Source organism: Hippopotamus amphibius, chromosome 4 (genome assembly GCF_030028045.1).
Source record: "Hippopotamus amphibius kiboko isolate mHipAmp2 chromosome 4, mHipAmp2.hap2, whole genome shotgun sequence".
Taxonomy (NCBI): Eukaryota; Metazoa; Chordata; class Mammalia; order Artiodactyla; family Hippopotamidae; genus Hippopotamus; species Hippopotamus amphibius.
The window spans coordinates 105,205,000-105,228,119 of NC_080189.1; the positions used below are offsets into that span (position 1 = coordinate 105,205,000).

Below are 23,120 nucleotides of genomic sequence, written 5' to 3' on the forward strand. Positions count from 1 at the left end.
ACATTTCTGGACAAGTATACCTAGGAGTAAAATTGCTGGGACATATGTTAAGTCTATGTTTAACATTTTGAGAAACTGCCAAACTGTTTTTCAAAGAACTTGAACTGTTGTACTTTGACACCAGAAATGTATGAGGATTCAAATTTCCCAACATCCATATTAACATTTATTTTTGTCCATCTCTTAAAATTTTAGCCATCCTAGTGTGTGTGAAGTGGCTTCTCATTGCAGTTTTTATTTGCATTTCCCTGATGACTAATGATGTGGAACCTCTTTTTATATGTTTATTTACCATTTGGATATCTTCTTTACAGAAATGCCTATTCAGGTCTTTTGCCCATTTTTAAATTCGGCTGTCTTTTCTATTAATAAGATGGAAGAGTTTTGTTTTGTTTTTTGTTTTTTTTTAATATGCTCTGGATACTAGACCCTTATTAGATGTTGGATTTGCAAATATTTTTTTCTATTCTATGGATTGTGTTTTCATTTTTTAATACTGTTCTTTAAAGTGCACATTTTAAACTTTGATAAAATCTGATTTCTGTTTTTTCTTTTGTACTGGTGTTTTAGGAGTCATATATTAGAAATGATCCCTTAATCAACAGCCACAAAGTGTTACTCCTACATTTTCTTAAGAGAGTGTCATAGTTTTAGTGCTTACATTTAGATTTTTTTCTTTTTAAGCTCTTTATTGGAATATAATTGCTTTACACTCTTGTACCAGTTTTTGAGGTACACCAAAGTGAATCAGCTGTATTTATACATATATCCCCTTATCCCCTCCCTCCCACAACTCCCTCCCACCCTGCCTGTCCTGGCCCTCTAAAGCATCACCCATCATTGAGTTGATCTCCCTTTGTTATACAGCAACATCCCACTAGCTATCTATTTTACATTTGGTAGTGTATCTATATGCTACTCTCTCACTTCGTCCCAGCTTCCCCTTTGCCCCCCACCCCAGCCCAGTGTCCTCAGGTCCATTCACTGCATCTGCATCTCCACTCTTGCCCTGTCACTAGGTTCATCAGTACCATTTCTTCAGATTCCATGTATATGAGTTAGCATACGGTATTTGTTTTTCTCTTTCTGGCTTACTTCACTCTGTATGACAGTCTCTAGGTCTATCCACCTCATGACATATAGTACAATTTCATTTCCATTCATGACTGAGTAATATTCCATTGTATTTACGTGCCACATCTTCTTTATCCATTCATCTGTTGATGTGCATTTAGGTTGCTTCCATGTCCTGGCTATTGTAAATAGTGCTGCAATGAACATTATGGTACATGTTTCTTTTGGGATTATGGTTTTCTCTGGGCATATGCCCAGTAGTGGGATTACTGGATCATATGGTAGTTCCATTTTTAGTTTTTTTAAGGAACCTCCAAACTGTTTTCCATAGTGGCTGTACCAACTTACATTCCCACCAACAGTGCAGGAGAGTTCCCTTTTCTCCACACCCTCTCCAACATTTTTTGTTTCTAGATTTTCTGATGATGGCCATTCTGACCAGTGGGGTGATACCTCATTGTGGCTTTGACTTGCATTTCTCTAATGATTGGTGATGTTGAGCATCTTTTCATGTGTTTGTTGGCCATCTGTATGTCTTCTTTGGAGAAATGTCTATTTAGGTCTTCCACCCATTTGTGGATTGGGTTATTTGCTTTTTTGATATTAAGCTGCATGAGCTGTTTGTATATTTTGGAGATTAATCCTTTGTCCATTGCTTCATTGGCAAATATCTTCTCCCATTCTGAGGGTTGCCTTCTTTTCTTGTTGATGGTTTCTTTTGCTGTGCAAAAGCTTTTGTTTCTTTAGGTCCCATTTGTTTATTCTTATTTTTATTTCCTTTATTCTAGGAGATGTGTCAAAAAGGATCTTGGTTTGATGGATGTCATAGAGTGTTGTGCCTGTGTTTTCCTCTAGGAGTTTTATAGTATCTGGCCTTACACTTAGGTCTTTAATCCATTTGGAGTTTATTTTTGTGTATGGTGTTAGGGAGTGTTCTAATTTCATTCTTTTACATGTAGCTGTCCAGTTTTCCCAGCACCACTTATTGAAGAGGCTGTCTTTTTTTCCATTGTATATTCTTGGCTCCTTTGTCAAAGATAAGCTGCCCATATGTGCTTAGGTTTACCTCTGAGTTCTCTATTCTGTTCCATTGATCTACCTTTCTATTTTTGTGCCAGTACCATACTGTCTTGATCACTGTGGCCTTGTAGTGTAGTTTGAAGTCAGGAAGCCTAATTCCACCAACTCCGTCTTTCCTTCTGAAGATTGCTTTGGCTATTCGGGGTCACATTGAGATCTTTGATCCAGTTTGAATAATCTTTGCGCATGGTATGCAGTAGAGGTCAAAGTCACTGTTTTGCACGTGGATATCTGCTTGTTCCAGCACCATTGGTTCAAGAAGCATTTTCTTCTCTATTGAATGTCTTGGTTCTACTCTTGAAGAGTAGTTTGCCATAAATGTATGTTTTTTTTCTTTTTATGGACTCTATATTCTATTCCTTTGAATTATAAATATATATGTCTTTCCTTATCCTAGTACCACACTGTCTTGATTGATGTTGCTTTATAGTAAGTTTTGAAATTATAAAGTGTAACTCAAATTTGCTCTTTTTCAAGATTGTTTTGGCTATCCTGGGTCCCTGGAAATTCCATGTTACTCTAGAATCAATTTTTGGAATAAAAGCCCATTGGGATTTTAATAGGGATTGCATTGAATCTGTAGATCAGTTTTGGGAGTATTACCATCTTAACACAATATGGTCTTCCAGTTCATGGATGTGGAGTATCTTTTCATTTATTTAGGTGTTTACTCTAATGATGTTTTACAGTTTTCAGTGTATGAGTCTTCTTATACTACTTTCGTTAAATTTATCCCTAAATGTTTTATTCTTTTTGATGATACTGTTTTTCTCAATTTAGTGTTTGGATTGCTCATTGCTATTGTATAGAAATATAATTGAGATTTGCAAATTGATATTGTATCTTGTCATCTTGTTGAATCATTTATAGCTCTAATTTTTTTTTTATGGGCAGTGGGGGCAGTTATTCCTTACAATTTTCTATGTATAATATCATGTCATCTGCAAATAGAGGTAGTTTCATTTCTTCCTTTACTATCTGAATGGCTTTTTTTCCTTGCTAGTTGCAAGGAAACCTCCATTTCAGTATTGATGTTAACAGATATCCTTGTTTTGTTCCTGATCTTGGGGGGCTGGGAAAGGTTTCAGTTTTCACTATTAAGCATTATGTTAGCTGTGAATTTTTGTAGATGCCCTTTATCAGATTAAGAAAGTTCCATTCTGTTCCTAGTTTGTTGAGTGCTTTTATTGTGAAAGGGTATTGGATTTTGTCAAATGATTTTTCTGCATATACTGAGATGATCATGTGATTTTTGTCCATTATTCTATTGATATGATAAGGTATTACATTGACTGATTATTGTATTTTGAACTAGCCTTGCATTTCTGGAGTAAATCTGAGTTGATTATGATGTAATCATTTCCCATGCTGCTGGATTTAGTTGCTAGTATTTTGAGGATTATCATGTACATATTCATAAGGAAAAGTGGTCTGTAGTTTTCTTGTGTTGTCTTTGTTGTATTTTAGGGCAATAGTGGCTTCATAAAATGAGTTGGGGTGTCTTCGCTCCTCTTCTGTTTTTTGAAAGTTTGTGAAGTATTGTTAATTCTACTTTACTTATTTGGTAATACTCACAAGTAAATTCAGCTGGTGCTGGGATTTTCCTTGTGGGATTTTTTAAATTATTATTAATTCAATATCTTTACTTGTTTTAGGTCTATTCAGACTTCCTGTTTCATTATGATCTCTTATGAGAAGTAAGTAATTTTATTGAGGACCATATGTGTGTAATGCATTGCTTCTCTCTTGCTGCTTTCAAGATTCTTTATTTCTGGATTTTCACAGTTGATTATGATGTGTCTAAGGTGTGGGTGTCTTTGAATGTATCCTAATTTGAGTTCATTGAGTTTGTTTGATGTGTGGATTCATGTTTTTCATCAGTTTTGGGAAGTTTTTGCTATTATTCCTTCAAGTATTCTTTCTGACCCTTTCTCTCTACTCTTCCATGCGGCTTTTATGTGTATACTACATGCTTGATAATTTCCCAAAGGTCTCTGAATACTGTTGATTCATCTTTAATTATTTATCTGTTTCTCTTTTTCTCATTCTGGATAAATTGCACATTGATCTATAGTAAAGTTTGCTGCTTCTTTCTTCTGTCTGTTCAGATCTGTTATTGATTCTTTATTGTGAATTTTCATTTGTTATTGTACTTCTTAATCCAGAATTTCTCTTTGGTCCTTTTTTTTTTTTTTAATACTTTCTATCCCTTTATTGATAGTTTCTATTTGGAGAGACATCATTTTCATACTTTTTTTTAGTACTTTAGACATGATGTTCTTTGATCATATTTAAAATAACTTAAAGTATTTGTTCAGTAACTCCAAAATTTGGCCTTCCTCAGGGGCCGTTTTTGTTGGTTGCTTTTTTTCCTGCCTGTTACAATACTCTCTTGGTTTTTGCATGGCTCGTATGTTTGGTTGAGAACTGACTTTGTAGGTAATATTATGTATTACTCTGCAAATCAGATTCTTCCCCCTTACTAGGTATTTATGTAGTTGCTGTTTGTTGTACAGGCATACTCGGAGGTACTGCAGGTGGTCACAGGCCATCATAGTAAAGCGAGGGTCACAGTGAAGCAGGCACGTGGATGTTTTGGTTCCTTTTGGTGCATGTAAAAGTTATGTTTACATTGTACTGTAGTCTGTTAAGTATGCAATAGCATTTGGTTAAAAACCAGTGTATGTACCTAAATTAAAAAATACTTTATTGCTAAAAAATCCTAACCATTATCTGAAACTCAGGATTGCTACAAACCATTGAAGGTAAAAAATGTAAAATCTGTGACGTATAGTAAAGCAAAGTACAATAAAACGAGGTATTTTTGTAGCATTTGTTTAGTGACTTTTCTGAACTAATTCTGTGATTCTGTCACGTGTGGCCACTGAAGTCTTTGTTTAGTTAGCTTAGTTAGGCTAATGGTTCAACAGAGATTTCATTAAACTCCTGAACCAGTTGGTCTCCTAGTATTTTCTGAGAATCTTTGTGTGTTCATTGTTACATACCTTAAAGATTTAGCCAGGCAGTTGACAACTCCACCATATCCATCACTTTCTGCTGTGCAGAGGCTCGATTTCAGCCAGAGGTGAGAACGGTAAGGCCCCTCATTCTTTACTGAGCGTGTGCAGTCTTGGCAATGTGCCCTACTCTGTGCATGCATGTGCCCTTCTGTTTTCCTAGGAATGTGTCAGAACTTTTCAAAGCTCCCATAGACATGTCATTACTCAGCTTTCCTCTTAAGCTTTTTGGCTAAGCTGATGTTTACCTCAGCTGTTCCCATTGCTTCAGGCATTTATAAAGTTGGGTAGCAGCATCTAGTTGTTTTTGACAAATACGCTTGGGGAAAAGGCTTTTTACAGTGGGTGTGCTCCAAGTTAGGGGATGTAAAGATAGCTTTGTGAGTGCTGTCTTCCAGGACACTGCCAGAAAGGTCAAATAATGACAGTTCTCTGGGAAGGAGGCACAGAAGGCCACCTGACCCCGTCTGCTGGTTCTAATGGGAATGGGGCAACCTAAAATGCTACGGGCTCACTGTTTTTTACCAGGTGTATTATTAGTTTGCTAGGACTACCATAACAAATTACCAGAGACTGGGTGGGTTAAACAACAGAAATGTATTGTCTCACAGTTTTGGAGTCTAGAAGTCCAATTATGGAGGCTTGGATGGGTCCTTCTGAGGGCAGTAGGGGAATGACCTGTTCCGGTTCTCCTTCCTGGGCTTGGAGATGCCATCTTTCCCTATGTCTCTTCCACATCATTTTCCTCTGTGTTTGTCTGTGTGTGTACATTTCCATCTTTTATCATATTGGATTTGGGCCTACGCTGATGACCTCATTTTAGCTTGATTACGTCTATAAAAACTCTGTCTCCAAATAAGTTCACTTTCTGGGGAACTGGGGATTCGGACTTAAACATATGATTTTAGGGAAAAGCATAATTCAGCCTATCACACTGAGATTCAGTTGTTTTTCTTAACTGAAATGTCATTTCATTTTACGGGTTAATTTAACCATATCCAATTAAAAAAAAGCAAAAAAAGGGAAGTTAGTTATATATAACTACTTTATAATTTAGGTTTAAAAGCTGTAGTTTTAAAACAAAAGCTGTGATAAAAGTTGTGATATCAGTGAAAATGGCAGAGAAAGGAACTCCAAAAATCATCCCTTCATAAAGGGAGTAAAGAAAATAGCACAGGTTGTTAGAATCAACATTTTCAGAACTCTGGAAATTAATCAAAGACTTGCAGCAACCCAGGAAAAGTGTACTCGAGAAAAACAACTGAATCTTGGTGTGGTGGGCTGAATTATACTTCTCCCTCAAGTCATATACATTAAGAACTAATCCCCAGTTCCCCAGAAACTGAACTTATTTCGAGATGGAGTTTTTATAGAAGTAATCAAGCAAAGATGAGGTCATTAGGGTAGGCCCAAATCCAATATGAATGGTGTCCTTACGAAAGGGCTGGTAAGTTGTGCTGCAGAGTGACACTTTAACACAATAAGCATTTATTAAAAGTAGAAAAAAGAAGAAACATTTAAACTGAGGTAAGTAGGAAATAAATGAGGAGAAATTAAGGAAAGAGAGCAGAGAAGAATAATAGGTTGAATGGAACCAAAAGCTACCTTTGGAGCAGCTGGTAGACAGATTTTTGGTAATTGTTTCACAAGAGAATAATAATGAAAGTACAAAAATAATATGAATAAATTAAGAATAGTGAAACTTAAAAATCATAACTTAATATTCTGAATAATTTTATATGATAAACTTGCAGTGAATAACTCTGCTAAAATATACATTTCTAACAGACTTGATTAAATTACTCAGTAAACTAATAATTAAATTCTCCTGATTGGCAGTCAGAAATTTGTTTTGCTGCTTCCTCCCTTACCAAAAATAAGTACCAGACTATACGGTTTCCAAGGAAAAAAACGCTTTGCATGTTCTTTTAGAGAAAATTTGTAGAAGAAAATATGCCTGATTCATTTTACATGGCTGTTATAATCTTAGACACCTAACTTAATAATGCTAAACACTAAGTAACAGATTTGTGCTGAAATTGGAAAAAGGCAAAGGATAGTGTAAGAAAATTATATACAGTTACTCTTGTGAATATAGGTGCAAGTGTCCCAGGAAAACAAATTACCAAGAATAGAGGGGATTTTCTTAACCTAAGCACGGGTACCTATATAAAGGCCACAGTCAATAAACATGATGCTGCATGGTGAAAGTTTAGAGACAGTTTCTTTAAAGTTAAGGAGAATTTTGATTCTCATAAGCAATTTTTATTTTACTGGATCACAAAAATCTTAGTATGTGGTTGGTCAGTGAATTGTTGCCATGGGATTACTGAGGAGCTGCTAGAAGCTTTTCTAAAAGCTTCCCTATAAGTACATTCAAAACAATTGAATCTTTACTGTGTTCCTTTTGTATTTTCTAGAGCATAGTATTTTTGCTTGTTTAATGAGCAGTACTCTTTAAATGTTAAAGCAAACTGGGAAAAAGGGTTAATAATCAAAATCAATCAAAGCGCATATTTGTCATTTTTTAATCACATTACAATTTTAAAATTCAGTGCATTGTGTTATGTCATTGTGAATAATGTATTATTTCTCTAATCTAAACAGATTTATCTTGTCATTTTCTTTCAGGTTTGGTGTCTTTGCAAAACAGATGAAGTATAGATAGAGAATTACCTTAATAGTTTGTAATTAAAATAATTTTATGAGAACAAAATAGGTTGGTATGCATGAACTCTGAATAAAAAGACCAGTGCATTATGCTGAGATTACGGTACACTTGTACACACAAATAAAATAAGTGTATATTTTTGAAAGTTAGTTGCATGGAATGCAATTGAAATTGAGTTTTTACCAGGCAGTAGCAATAATCCAAAGAAAACTTCTAAAAACTTGTAACCCAGACTACACAAATGTAAGCCGTTATAGAGCATGAATGAACATAAAATGTTATTGGAACATTTTAATATTGTGTTTTCAGTGAAAGTATATGTTATGCTCCATCAGAAGAGTCCACACCTGTTATGTGTAACCCAACGACTGCGAAATTCCGAACTGGTAGACCCATCATTCCAGTGGCATGGGCCAAAAGGAAAAATCATTTCAGGTAGGCTTCCTTCCTTCTTTCCTCCCTTCCTTCCTTCCTCTCCTTCCTTCCTCTCCTCCTTTCTTTCCCTTATTGGTATTATAAGACAGTGCTTATGGATGAAAAGCTACAGGTTTGTTTTGTAGACTTGGATGGAGGAGAGCAGTCTATTCATAGAAAGACTTGCTGAAGAAACATTCATAGGAATTTATCTTTTAATATGTTTTAATTCATATTTTATGTATCTGAATGATCTTAGTTGTACATTACTATAATATTTATGTTGATTTTAAAATAGTTTATGGTTTAAAGGTTAGGTTAGGTGGTGTGTCTTCAAAGTGAATCACTCAGCTCTTAGTGACTACTTGGTGGATGCCATTGTGCCCAGCTTTGTAGGAGGTGCAAAGAGCAGCCCTAACATCTACCTGACTACAGCAGTAGAGTACGGGAAGGTCAGGAACAGACCTCCTGAGAGGCTGGACAGTTACTATAAATCAATGAAGTGGGCCAGGTGTAAAGGCATCCAATACTGAAAATATCATCAGTTTTCATTTCTATTGCTCTCTGATAGCACATAATATAATGCAAGCATGTATACTAAATATATTTTACATTTGATATTAAAACTCTGTGAGTTCAAAAATAGAAGCATTTAAGTATTGACTTGTGTTGTAACTTGTTACTCCTTTGATTTGGAAACTGAGATGTGAAAGATGTTCTTCTCTGAGATGCCAGGCCAGGTCTGGCAGTTTATGTTGCAAAGTATAGTGTGTAAGTGAATTCTGAATCCTTTAACTAGAAGTGATATTTTATTTTACTCACTTTCATAATGGAAAATAGATGTTCAGAAACGTAGCTGTTTCCAGGTAAGGATAAAATCATATTGATGCAATGGTTTTATGTTTATAATGACTATTCTCAGAAAATCCTGAGATGCTGACATCATGATTACTGTTTTGTTTTCAGTGCAGTGTCACATCATAGTTCACTGTCTGCCAGCTTTAAAGCTCAGTCTATCACTGTTGTAGCAGAAAGACCTGGAATATGTCTAATTTTCTTAAAGCTTGAAAAACAGAGAAGCTTTTTGGATTGTAGGTTAAACTACACTATACTTTAGTTATATTTTTATGGGTATTCCAAAGGTAGTTCCCCTACAGTTTAACCAAAGAAACATGTAATTATGTACTTGCTCCTTCCTTTGGAGAGAAATATTCAGGTTGTTTAGATGGTTGTAAAGTGTAAGGACCAAGTCTTAGATTTGGTTGACTCTCTTTCTCTTCCTCCACCCTGCTGCCTCCTCTGCCCTCTTCTGTCTGTCTCTCTTCCAGTATTTTTGGTTTACAAAGGTAATGCATTTATTGCAGCAAGCCCTGTATCTCTTACTTCAACCCTAATACCATTCTGATGAGTTAACTCTTTTTGGTGTGTGGATTTTCCCACTTTTCTTAGTGTTCACACAAACCTGTATAAGCACCCGCATGCGCGCGCGCATGCACACACACACACACACACACACACACACACACACACACACATATTGAGCTTTACCCTGTAACTGCATCCTTATTATGTTTTTTAAAGAAGATCATAGCTTATATCTTACTCTACCTTAATATTTTTATTATGAAGCAGCTGATAAATACAAATCTATATAAGAAATATATGTTATGAAGCATAATAAAACAGACATCCTTGAGCTTGTTATAGACTAAGCCAAGATAAATCGTTATCAAAACTGTTGAACCTTCTAATGTTTAAAAATTCCATTCTTCTGTCTCCAACCCTTGTTGGGTAAACACTATCCAGAACTTTTACAATATTATTCCTTAGCTTTTCTTTATGCATTTACTACATGTATGAATACACATGCACAAATACATATATCTATGTATGTGTGTATTCATACATGTAGTAAGGGCACATATTTATATCAATATAAATATGTATGTATAGGTGTATTCTGCATGCGTATTTTTACTTGTATTTTTATTTTTAATTTTATAAGAATAGTAAAGACATACTTTTATCATGTAGCAGATACTCTTCTAAGCAATTCACACATACTAATTTAAGTTTCACAACAGCTCTTTGCAATAGGTACAGCCATTTTCTCCATTTAATATGTGGAAAACAGAGGCATTGAGAGAACACGGTGCTTTGCTGAAACCATATACCTCTGAAGTCTGGCTTTAGGGTCCACAGATAATAATCTAATTGAGGTAGGACTAGGATTTTCCCTTCTTACCATTTTGTGACTTTTTGCATTTTGTGTATTTCAAGGAATTTGTCCAACTTAGATTTTTTTTTGACTTGTCGAATTACTGTGCATAGTTTGTGATATTTTCTTGTTAGCTTTTTGACATATTCAGGATCTCTACGATATGCCCTCATTCACTCCTTGTGTTGGATGTGTCTTTTCTCTTTCATTTTGGTCTCTCTGGCTACAGCTTTAACAATTTTATCAGTCATTTCAAGGGACCAGCTTTTGATTTATTTGATTTATTTTTCTGTTTTTATTTTCATTAATTTCTGATTTTATCTTTATTATTTCCTTTCTGCTTGCTTTGGGTTGAGTTTGCTTATCTTTTTCTTTTGCTGGTTGTAGAATTCTGAATTGGCAGTTTTTTTCTTTCAGCATTCCAAAGATGGCAGTTTGTATTCTGTTTGCTTGCATAGTTTCTCATGAGAAGGCTGCTATAAAATTGGCCTTGTCCCTCTGTAGGCAGTGTGCCATTTTTTTCTGATTAATATCAAGATTTTTTTCTTTCCCTTTCAGCGATTTGAATACTAAATACATTTTTTTTTGTTGTTATTTGTATTACTTTGCTTGGTGTTTTATAAGCTTCTTGGGTCTGTAGGTCTGGTTTGTCATTAATTTTTGAAAATTTTCAGCCATTATATATTCTAGTATTTCTTCTGCTCCATCCTGACACTCTGCTCCTTCTGAGATTTCTGTCACACTTGAGTAACGCTGTTTGAAATTGTTCCATATCTCTTGGACTCATTCTTCTTGATGTTGTTTTAGTTTTGTGGTTGTTGTTGTTTCTCTTTGTGATTCCGGTTGGATAAATATCTTCTGACCTATCTTCAAGTCATTGATTCTTTTCTTGGCTGTGTCAAGCCTCTTTATGAGCTCATTGAAGGAAGACTTCATCTGTGTTACTATGTTTTTTATAGTTTTTGTTTGTTTTGGTTTGGTTTTAGTTCTAACATTTCCATTTGATTATTTCTTGTCATTTGAGTCTCTGCTGAAATCACCTATCTGATTTTGCATGCTTTCTACATTTTCCATTAAATTCTTTAATACATAATTCATAGTTATTTCATTAAAAATTTTTTTTCAGATCTTTATTGGAGTATAAGTGCTTTACACTGTTGTGCCAGTTTCTGCTGTACAACAAAGTGAATCAGCTGTATTTATACATATATCCCCATATCCCCTTCCTCTTGAGCCTCCCTCATACCCTCTCTATCCTACCCCTCTAGGTCATCACCAAGCATTGAGTTGATCTCCCTTTGCTATGCAGCAGCTTCCCACTAGCTATCTATTTTAAATTTGGTAGTGTATATATGTCAATGCTACTCTCTCACTTCCTGCCAGCTTCCTCCCACCCCCCTGCCCCATGCCCTCAAGTCAGTTCTCTACATCTGCATCTTTAACTTGCCCTGCCACTGGGTTCATCAGTACCATTTTTTTAGATTCCATATATATGTGAGTTAGCATACAGCATTTGTTTTTCTCTTTCTGACTTACTTCACTCTGTATGACAGACTCTAGGTCCATCTACCTCACTGCAGATAACTCAATTTTGTTCCTTTTTATGGCTGAGTAATATTCCATTGTATTTATGTGCCACATCTTCTTTATCCATTCATCTGTTGATGGATGTTTAAGTTGCTTCCATGTCTTGGCTATTGTAACATTGTGATACATGTATCTTTTTGAATTATGGTTTTCTCAGGGTACATGCCCAGTAGTAGGATTTCTGAGTCATATGGTAGTTCTATTTTTAGTTTTTTAAGGAATCGCTGTACTGTTTTCCATAGTGGCTGTATGAATTTACATTCCCAGCAGCCGTGCAGGCAGATCCCCTTTTCTCCACAGCCTCTCCAGCATTTATTGTTCCTAGATTTTTTGATGATGGCCATTCTGACCTCTGTGAGTTGATATCTCATTGTGGTTTTGATTTGCATTTCTCTAATGATTAGTGATATTGAGCATCTTTTCATATGCTTGTTGACCATTTGTATGTCTTCTTTGAAGAAATGTCTGTTTAGGTCTTCTGCCCATTTTTGGATGGGGTTGTTTGTTTTTTTAGATATTGAACTGCATAAGCTGCTTGTATATTTTGGAGATTAATTGTCTGTCAGTTGCTTCATTGGCAAATATTTTCTCCCATTCTGAGGGTTGTCTTTTTGTCTTGTTTATGGTTTCTTTTGCTATGCAAAAGCTTTTAAGTTTCATTAGGTCCCACTTATTTATTTTTGTTTTTATTTCCATTACTCTAGGAGGTGGGTCAAGAAAGATCTTGCTGTCATTTATGTCATAGAGCATTCTGCCAGTGTTTTCCTCTAAGAGTTTTATAGTGTCTGGCCTTACATTTAGGTCTTTAATCCATTTTGAGTTTATTTCTGTGTATGCTGTTAGCAGGTGTTCTAATTTCATTGTTTTACAGGTAGCTGTTCAGTTTTCCCAGCACCACTTGCTGAAGAGACTGTCTTTCCTCCATTGAAAACTCTTGCCCCCTTTGTCGAAGATTAGGTGACCGGATGTACATGGGTTTATCTCTGGGCTTTCTGTCCTCTTGCATTGATCTATATTTCTGTTATTGTGGCAGTACCATGCTGTCTTGATTACCGTAGCTTTGTAGTGTAGTCTGAAGTCAGGGAGCCCGATTTCTCCAGCTCCTTTTTTCCTTCTCAAGATTTCTTTGGCTGTTCAGGGTCTTTTGTGTTTCCCTATAAGTTGTAAGATTTCTTGTTCTAGTTCTGTGAAAAATGCCATTGGTAATTTGATAGGGATTGCATTGAATCTGTAGATTGTTTTTGGTGTATAGTCATTTTCACAATGTTGATTCTTCCAATCCAAGAACATGGTATATTTCTCCGTCTGTTTGTATCATCTTTGATTTCTTTCATCAGTGTCTTATAATTTTCTGTATACAGTTCTTTTGCCTCCTTAGGTAGATTTATTCCTAGATATTTTATTCTTTTTGTTGCAGTGGTAAATGGGAGTGTTTCCTTAATTTCTGTTTCTGATTTTTCATTGTTAGTGTATAGGAATGAAAGATATTTCTGTGCATTAATTTTGTATCTTGTTACTTTACCAAATTTTTTGATTAGCTTTAGTAGTTTTCTGGTATCATCTTTATAGTTTTCTATATAAAGTATCATGTCATCTGCAAACAGTGACAGTTTTACTTCTTTTCCAATTTGGATTCCTTTTATTTCTTTTTCTTCTCTGATTGCTATGGCAAGGACTTGCAAAACTATGTTGAATAGTAGTGGAGAGAGTGGACATCCTTGTCTTGTTCCTGTTCTTAGAGGAAATGCTTTCAGTTTTTCACCATTGAGAATGATGTTGGCTGTGGGTTTGTCCTTTATGGCCTTTATTATGTTGAGGTAGGTTCCCTCTATGCCCACTTTGTGGAGATTTTTTATCATAAATGGGTGTTGAATTTTGTCAAAAGCTTTTTCTGCATCTACTGACATGATCATATGGTTTTTATCCTTCAATTTGTTAATATGGTATATCATATTGATTTGAGTATACTGAAGAATCATTGCACTCCTGGGAAAAACCTGCCGAGACCAGCTCGGCGACTTGAGGTGAGTGACGGGTGCTGCAAGCTTGAAGAAAACACAGACACAGACTGAAGAGAAAAGTGGGACCGGGGGGCTGAAGACCTCTCGGATCAAGAGCACTGCTGACTCACCCCACATTGCTTTTATTGAGTTCTTCGGCTAACATTCTCAGGTTACACCCATAAACAATCAAAGGCCTCACATGACTGAGGCAATTATCTTTGTTTGCTTCCTGGGTCCAAGTTGAGCAGCTGTGGATTTGAGCTGGGCATGGAGAGCAAAACAGCCCTGGGGGCAGGAGACCTCTCTCAGATATTGGGGGTCTGTGCCCCACCCCTGTTGGCCCCTCTGCGACTGTGCCTGTCTTAGGTTGTTCCTCCCTTGAGGAATCTTACCTGTCTCTGGCTAACCAGTCATCCTCCAGGGCCAAACAGGGTGATATAAGGAAGGCTCTATGCACCACCCCTGTTGGCCCCTCTGCGGCTGTGCCTGTCTTAGGTTGTTCCTCCTCTGAGGAATCTTACCCGTCTTTGGCTAACCAGCCATCCTTCAGGGCCCAACAGGGTGATATTAGTCTCCACGCCCCGCACCCTCAGCCCCTCCACTGCTCAAGCAGGACATTCTGAATCCCATCACTTGGCCCACATACTTTAACATTTTCAAGGTTTCAGAAAGGCTCCTGAATGTCTTCCCACAAAAACCCATTTGATCATGGTGTATAATCCTTTTAACGTGCTGTTGGATTGTGTTTGCTAGTATTTTGTTGAGGATTTTTGCATCTCTATTCATCAGTGATGTTGGCTTGTAATTTTTGTGTGTGTGTGTGACATCTTTATCTGGTTTTGGTATCAGGGTGATGGTGGCCTTTAGAATGAATTTGGCAGTGTTCCTCCCTCTGCTATATTTTGGAAGAGTTTGAGAAGGATAGCTGTTAGCTCTTCTCTAAATGTTTGATAGAGTTTGTCTGTGAATCCATCTGGCCCTGGACTTTTGTTTGTTGGAAGATTTTTAATCACATTTTCAATTTCAGTGCTTGTGCTTGGTCTGTTCATATTTTCTGTTTCTTCCTGCTTCAGTTTTGGAAGTTTGTACTTTCCTAAGAATTTGTCCATTTCTTCCAGGTTGTCCATTTTATTGGCTTAGAGTTGCTTGTAGTAGTTGCTCATGATCCTTTGTATTTCTGTGGTGTCAGTTGTTACTTTTCCTTCTTCATTTCTAATTCTATTGGTTTGCCTCTTCTCCCTTTTTTTCCTGATGAGCCTAGCTAATGGCTTATCAATTTTGTTTATCTGCTCAAAGAACCAGCTTTTAGTTTTATTGATCTTTGATAATGTGTCCTTCCTTTTTCATTTATTTCTGATCTGATCTTTATGATTTCTTTCTTTCTGCTAACTTTCGGGGTTTTTGTTCTTCTTTCCCTAACTGCTTTAGATGTAAGGTTAGGTTGTTTATTTGAGATTTTTTTGTTTCTTGAGTAGGATTGTATTGCTATGAACCTCCCTCTTAGAGCTGTTTTTACATTCCCATGGGTTCATCGTGTTTTTATTTTCATTTGTTTCTAGGTATTTTTTGATTTCCTTTTTGATTTCTTCAGTGTTCTATTGGTTATTTACTAGTGTGTTGTTTAGCCTCCATGTGTTTGTGTTTTTTACAGTTTTTTTTTCCTGTAATTGATATCTAGTCTCATAGCATTATGATCAGAAAAGATGCTTGATATGATTTCAATTTTCTGAAATTTATTGAGGCTTGCTTTGTGACCCAAGATGTGATCTATCCTGGAGTATGTTCCATGTGCACTTGAGAAGAAAGTGTACTCTGTTGTTTTTGGTTGGAATGTCCTATAAATATCGATTAAGTCCATCTGGTCCAAAGTATCATTTAGAGCTTGTGCTCCTTTCTTTAATTTCTACTTGGATGATCCATCCATTTGTGTAAGTGGAGTGTTAAATTCCCCTGCTATTATTGTGTTAATGTTGATTTCCCCTTTTATGGCTTTTAGTATTTGCCTTATGTTTTGAGGTGCTCCTATGTTGGGTGCATAAATATTTACATTTGTGGTATCTTCTTTTTGGATTAAGCTCTTTATCTTTATGTAGTGTCCTTTGTCTCTTGTAATAGTCTTTAAAGTCTATTTTGTCTGATATTAGTATTGCTACTCCAGCTTTCTTTTGATTTCCATTTACATGGAATATCTTTTTCCATCCCCTCACTTTCCGTCTGTATGTGTCCCTAGGTCTGAAGTGGGTCTCTTGTAGACAGCATATATATGGGTCATGATTTTGTATCTCTTCAACCAGTCTGTGTCTTTTGGTTGGAGCACTTAATCCATTCACATTTAAGGTAATTATCAGTATGTTCCTATTACCATTTACTTAATTGTTTTGGACTTGTTTTTGTTGGTCTTTTCCTTCTCTTATATTTCCTGCCTAGAGAAGTTCCTTTAGCATTTGTTGTAAAGCTGGTCTGGTGGTGCTGAATTATCTTACTTTTTGCTTGTCTGTAAAGCTTTTGATTTCTCCATCAAATCTGAATGAGATCCCTACTGGGTAAAGGTAAAGTATTCTTGGTTGTAGTTTCTTCCCTTTCATCACTTTGCATATATCCTGCTACTCCCTTCTGGCCTGTAGAGTTTCTGCTGAAAGATTAGCTGTTAACCTTATGGTGACTCCCTTGTATGTTATTTGTTGCTTTTCTTTTTCTGCTTTTAATATTTTTCTTTCTATTTAATTTTGATAGTTCAATTAATATGTGTCTCATCGTGTTTCTCCTTGAGTTTATCCTATATGGCACTCTCTGCACTTCCTGGACTTGACTATTTCTTTTCCCATGTTAGGGAAGTTTTCGACTATAATCTCTTCAAATATTTTCTCTGACCCTTTCTTTTTCTCTTCTTCTTCTAGGACCCCTATGATTCAAATGTTGGTTCATTTAATTTTGTCCCAGAGACCTCTGAGACTGTCCTTAATTCTTTTCATTCCTTTTTCTTTATTTCTCTCCATGGCAGTTATTTCCACCATTCTTTCTTCCAGGTCACTTATCCATTCTTCTGTCTCCATTTTTTTTGCTATTGATTCCTTCTAGAGTATTTTTAATTTATTGTGTTGTTCATCACTGTTTGTTTGCTCTTTAGTTCTTCTAGCTCCTTGTTAAACATTTCTTGCATTTTCTCCATCTGTGCCTCCAAACTATTTCTGAGCTCTTGGATCATCTTTACTATCATTACTCTGAATTCTTTTTCAGGTAGATTATCTCTTCTTCATTTGTTTGGTCTTGTGGGTTTTTACCTTGTTCCTTCATCTGCTGCATCTTTCTGTGTCTCCTCATTTTGTTTAACTTACTGTGTTTGGTGTCTTCTTTCCTCAGGCTGCAGGGCTGTAGTTCCTCTTAATCCTGTTTTCTGTCCCCAGTGGGGAGGTTAGGTCCAGTGGCTTATGCAGACTTCCTGGTGGGGGAAACTGGTGCCTGTGTTCTGGTGGGTAGAGCTGGATCTTGTCCTTCTGATGGGCAGGGCCATGTTCAGTGGTGTGTATTGGGGCGTCTGTGAGCTTAGCATGACTATAGGCAGTCTGTCTGCCAGTGGGTTGGGGTTGTGGTCCTGTCTTGCTAGTTGTTTTGTATGAGGTGTCCAGCACTGGGGCTTGCTGGCTGTTGGGTGGAGCTGGATCTTAGTGTTGAGATGGAGACCTCTGGGAGAGCTCTCACTGATTATTGTTCCACGTGGTCGGGAGTTCTCTGGTGGTCCAGTGTCCTGGACTCAGCTCTCCCACCATGCAGGCCCAGGTCTGACCCCCAGCTGGGGCCCTGAACCCTGCAAGCTGCACAGCATGGAAGAAAAGGAAGAAAGAAAAAGAAAGAAAAGAGAGGAAAAGAACAGACAAAACCTGAAGACAAATGGCAAAAGCAAAACTAAACAGACAAAATCATACAAAGAGATGTACACACGTGCTCTCTCTAAAAGAATAGAGAAGAAAATGAGGAAAAAGAGAGAGAAAACAAAGAAGAGAGCAACCAAACCAATAAACAAACCCATATACGAAAATACACACTAAAAACTAAACTAAGAAATACATAGAACCAGAAACAACTCAAAAGCAGAAAGCAAACCAGGAAGTCCTCCAGTACTTCTAGGTAGGTTTCTGACCTGCTCTGGGCACTGTGATGTCAGCTTAGACTCTGATTTGGCTTTACTCCCATGTGTACTTGCCCACAAAGTCCACAGTTACCCCCAAAGTCCACAGCCCCAGTTGTAGGAACACTCGTCTATTCAGGTAATCCATAGATGCAGAGTCTGCCAAGCCGATTGTGGGTATTTAATCTGCTCCTCCTATGGCTGTACGGAGAGGTTTCCCTTTCTCTTCTTTGGTCCCACAGTCCCTATGGTTCAGTTGTGGTTTTGGTCCTGTCTCTGCGTGTGGGCTGCTCTCAGGCATTGGTTTCCTGCCCAGGCAAGAGGGGGCAAAAGCAGTGGCTGATTAGGGCTCACTTGCTCACTCAGGTCAGGGGGAGGGAGGGATATGGCAGTCCAGTTGAAATGTACAGGGAGTGCCTGCAGCAGCAGAGGTCAGTCAGTGTGAGCCTGAAGTGTGCCATGTGTTCTCCTGGGGAAGTTGGTCCCAGAACCTGGGACCCTTGAAAGTGGTGGCCTGTACCGGCTTCTGGGAGGGTGTTGACAGTGACCTGCCTTGCACACAGGACCCTTGGTGGCTGTGGCATCAGGCTCTGTCTTCTGATATAACAGCTGAGGCTTGTGGTGGCACTCGTGTAGGGGTTGCCCTGCCATCTGAGTGTGCAGAGCAGGAAGCTCCTATGGCAGGCTGCCTCTTGAGCCTCTGAAACAAAGGTCTCCACGCTTTTCCCCAGAGTCCCTCCTGGCTAGCTGTGGCACACTAGCCCCTCTAGGCTGTTCTCATGCAGCCAACCCTAGTCCTCTCCCTGGGGTCTGACCTCCAAAGCCCAAGCCCCCACCCACCCCAGCAGGTGGGCAGACAAGCATCTCAGACTGGAAAATGCTGGTCAGCACTGATCCTGCATGCGGGAATCTCTCTGCTCTGCCCTCTGTGCACCTGTTGCTGCTCTCTCCTCTGGGGGCTTCCAAGCTCCCCCATCACCACCAGTGAGGTGGCTTCCCAGTGTGTGGAAACTTTTCCCCCTTCACAGCTCCCTCCTCGAGGGGCAAGTCTCCTCCAGATTCCTTTGTCTCTCTTTTTTTTTTCCCTTTTTTCTTTTGCCCTACCCCTTTTTGTGGGTACTTTTTTGCCTTTTTGGAAGTCTGAGGTCCCCTGCCAGCATTTGGTAGGTGTTCTGTAGGAGCTGTTCCACATGAAGATGTATTCTTTTTTTTTCTTTTTTTTGTGTGTGTGTTTTAGGGGAGGGGGACGGCTCTAAAAACTCTTAAAGCTTTTATGATGTTCCTAAGAAGTCTTCTATTTTAAACACATGGTTCTTTTTTTGACATCAAACTTAACTGATTCTTCTTTTTTTTTTAGAACTTTTATTGAGATACAGTTAACAGACAATAAACAGCGTATATTTAGAGTGTACAATTTGTTATCCCAATCTCCCAATTCATCCCCCCCAACCCTCCCCGCTTTCCCCACTTGGTGTCCATGTGTTTGTTCTCTACATCTGTGTCTCTATTTCTGCCTTGCATTTCCTCTTTCATAGTTGTTAGCATTTGCCTTGTGTATTGAGGTGCTCCTATATTGGGTGCATATATATTTATAATTGTTATCTCCTCTTCTTGGATAGATCCCTTGATCTTTAAGTAATGTCCTTTCTCCTCTCTTGTAACATTTGTTATTTTAAAGTCTATTTTATCTGATGTGACTATTGCTACTCCAGATTTCTTTTGATTTCCAGTTGCATGGAACATCTTTTTCCATCCCCTCACTTTCCGTCTGTATGTGTCCCTAGGTCTGAAGTGGGTCTCTTGTAGACAGCATATATATGGATCTTGTTTTTGTATCCATTCAGCCAGTCTATGTCTTTTGGTTGGTTCATTTCGTCCATTTACATTCAAGGTAAATATAGATATGTATGTTCCTATTACCATTTTCTTAATTGTTTTGCTTTTGTTTTCGTAGGTCCTTTTCTTCTCTTATGTTTGGCACTTAGAGAAGTTCCTTTAGTATTTGTTGTAGGGCTGGTTTGGTGGTGCTGAATTCTCTTAGCTGTTGCTTGTCTGTAAAGCTTTTGGTTTCTCTGTCAAATCTGAATGAGATCCTTGCTGGGTAGAATATTCTTGGCTGTAGGTTCTTCCCTTTCATCACATTAAATATATTGTGCCACTCCCTTCTGGCTGGCAGAGTTTCTGCTGAGAAATCAGCTGTTACCCTTATGGGAGTTCCCTTGTATGTTATTTGTCATTTTTCCCTTGTTGCTTTTAATAACTTTTCTCTGTCTTTAATTCTTGTCAATTTGACTACTACATGTCTTGGTGTGTTTCTCCTTGGGTTTATCTTGCTTGGGATCTCTGTGCTTCCTGGACTTGGGTAGCTATTTCCTTTCCCATGTTAGGGAAGTTTTCAACTAGAATCTCTTCCAGTATTTTCTTTGGTCCTTTCTCTCTCTCTTCTCCTTCTGGGACCCCTATAATGCGAATGTTGGCGTGTTTAACATTTTCCCAAAGGTCTCTTAGGCTGTCTTCAGTTCTTTTCATTCTTTTTTCTTTATTCTTTTCCTCATGAGTGGTTATCACCATTCTGTCTTCCAGGTCACTAATTCTCCCTTCTGCCTCTGTTAATCTGCTATTGGTTCCTTCTAGTGTATTTTTCATTTCAGTTATTGTGTTGCATATCTCTGTTTGTTTGCTCTTTAATTCTTCTAGGTTTTTGGTAAACTTTTCAATCTTTGCACCCAGTGTTTTTTCAAAGTCCTGGATCATCTTCACCATCATTATTCTGAATTCACTTTCTGGAAGGGTACCTATCTCCTCTTCATTTAGTTATTTTTCTAGGTTTTTATCCTGTCCCTTCATCTGGTACAAAGTCCTCTGCTTTTTCATTTTCTCTATCTTTCTGTGGCTGTGGTTTTCAGTTCCACAAAACGAAATACTGCTGATACTGCTTGATACTGCTGTCTGCCCTCTTGTGGAGAAAACTATCTAGCCATGTAGATGTATTCTTGATGTATTTGTGAGGAGGAAGGTGACTTCCACGTCTTACTCCTCTGCCGTCTTCCTGTCTCTCTCCCATAGTTATTTTAAGCTAACTGTCTGATACTTCTGACATCTATGTCATTGCTTGGGATTTTGGAAATGTGCCATTTCTTACCTTTCTGTATGCTTCTTAATTTTGGACATTTTGAATAAGATAGTAAATATTGAGATAAGTATTTTTGTGTTTGAGATGAACACTTTTTAAAATATTATTAAGGCTTTAATATTTGGAGTTCGTGTTAATCTAGTGAGGAATTATCTGGCTTTGATATTGGTTATGGCTGTGGTTACTGAAAACTTATTTTTCTTCAGTGTCTCATCTTTGTTTGACTTCGGTTTCTCCCTTTTTGCTTTCTCTAGAGAGAATCTTTTTTGTAGCTCTTCTAGCTTGATTTCACTGCATTTTTGCTAGACTCTTATTAGTGGTGGGCAGTTGGGAGAGAGGGGTAGTCTCTAGTGTCCGATTCAGCATTAGTCCTTGGCAGGTTTGGTGTCGCTGGATCTTGTGGGTGTGGCCTTCAGAAGTGCTTCATCCTGTCCTCTGGCTTTAGTGTTGGCTTAGTACTTCTTGCTGATGCTTCCTCAAGGATGAGTTTTTTTCCTTCCTGTTTCTTTCTCTAGTGGTGACATATTTCCACAGTGCCCTTGGTGACCATTTTTGTTTCCTCTCTCTTGTAGGTTAAAGCAGTGCTCCTTACCAGGAGGTAGAGGATATGGGCATGGGTGAAGTTTTGGCAGGGCTGCCGAACCCCTCCTCTAGCCAGCACCCTGTGGCAGTCTTGCTCAGGGTTCGCTGATTTTGCTCTGAACACCCAGAGGTTTTCATTGAAGGTAAAGCCTGTAAGAGGGTGCATCTGCCTCTGCCCCCATCCCCCCATCTGTGGTCTTCGGAGGCTGCACAGCTCACACTGGTCAATGCTTGGCTTTTAGCAATTTGTTGAAAACTTTTAGCCACATGTTCTTACCAGCTTATGTGGCAGCTGAAGCAAATGCTTGGGCCCAGGTCTTACCTGCAGGCACTGTGCATTCCTAGATTTCAGGGTTATTGGTTGCCCTACCTACCTCAGTTGTTTGATAGGTTCAAGAAAATTTGTAAATTGACAGTTTGTCTTTTTCCTTATTGTTGTGTGATGTTGACGCTCTTATAGTCACTCTCCATATCTGAGCAGAAACCAAAGTATAAACCTATTTTTAAAACTGGTGTGTTGTAATGAAATTGTGCTTAAGTTTTGCCAAATAATTTTAGAGCTCTAAAGCATGGACTTCTAGAAATCTAAACCAATTCTGAATTTTTAGATGATCAAGCTAAGTTCTAGAGAAGAAGTACTGACTTTAGTTCAGTTATTTATTGACCGTCTTCTGTTATATGAGTTCTTATAGTGACATAGTGATTCCTTTGGCATCCTGAAATTCCCACTTAAACTTAGTTTTATAAAAGTCTGTTTGTTAAGTAGTGTTTGTTAAGTGGGTTCTTTTCTCGGCTGTGAAATCCCCTGGGCATTTTTTCAAAGTGTGCCACTTTTGAATGTTTTAAAATGAGAAGGTAGCCAGAGAGTGTTTTCTTATAAATTGTATGATACTAGATTTTGTGGCTATCATAATATTTAACATTGTAGTAGGCATTCAAATGTATATTAGTACATGTTTTCATTTATGCTTCTGGTTTGGGAAATTTCTGTTTTAAATTATTGCCAGGGAATGCATAGCCTCATTGCTGATGTGATATTCTAAAATTTCTTTTCAATTTGTGGGCACCTTTTATCATATTACTATGATGTATCTGCCTGTGTCAGCTGAAATACATGTATAGCAAACACTTGAAAACCTTTTAATACGTTCTAAAAAAGAGACAACATGTTATGATAGATACGTACTCTTTCATCAAGAGATATTCATGAAGAAA

The 23,120-nt window shown here is 37.7% G+C and overlaps 1 protein-coding gene across 5 annotated transcripts in view; it reads left to right on the plus strand.

Moving 5' to 3' along the window:
• ZPBP (zona pellucida binding protein) overlaps positions 1–23,120 on the plus strand; it is a 118,333-nt gene that overhangs the window by 4,761 nt on the left and 90,452 nt on the right. For 4 of the 5 annotated variants that reach the window (XR_009053393.1, XM_057733817.1, XM_057733818.1 and 1 more), the window contains exon 3: positions 8,152–8,277. The exons of the other annotated variant lie outside the window; for it this stretch is intronic. Coding sequence is in view for 3 of the 4 variants with exons in the window: in XM_057733817.1 (XP_057589800.1) it covers positions 8,152–8,277 (126 nt within the window). In the remaining variant the exon portion in view is untranslated. The remainder of the gene's footprint in view (positions 1–8,151; positions 8,278–23,120) is intronic. 5 annotated transcript variants of the gene reach the window in all.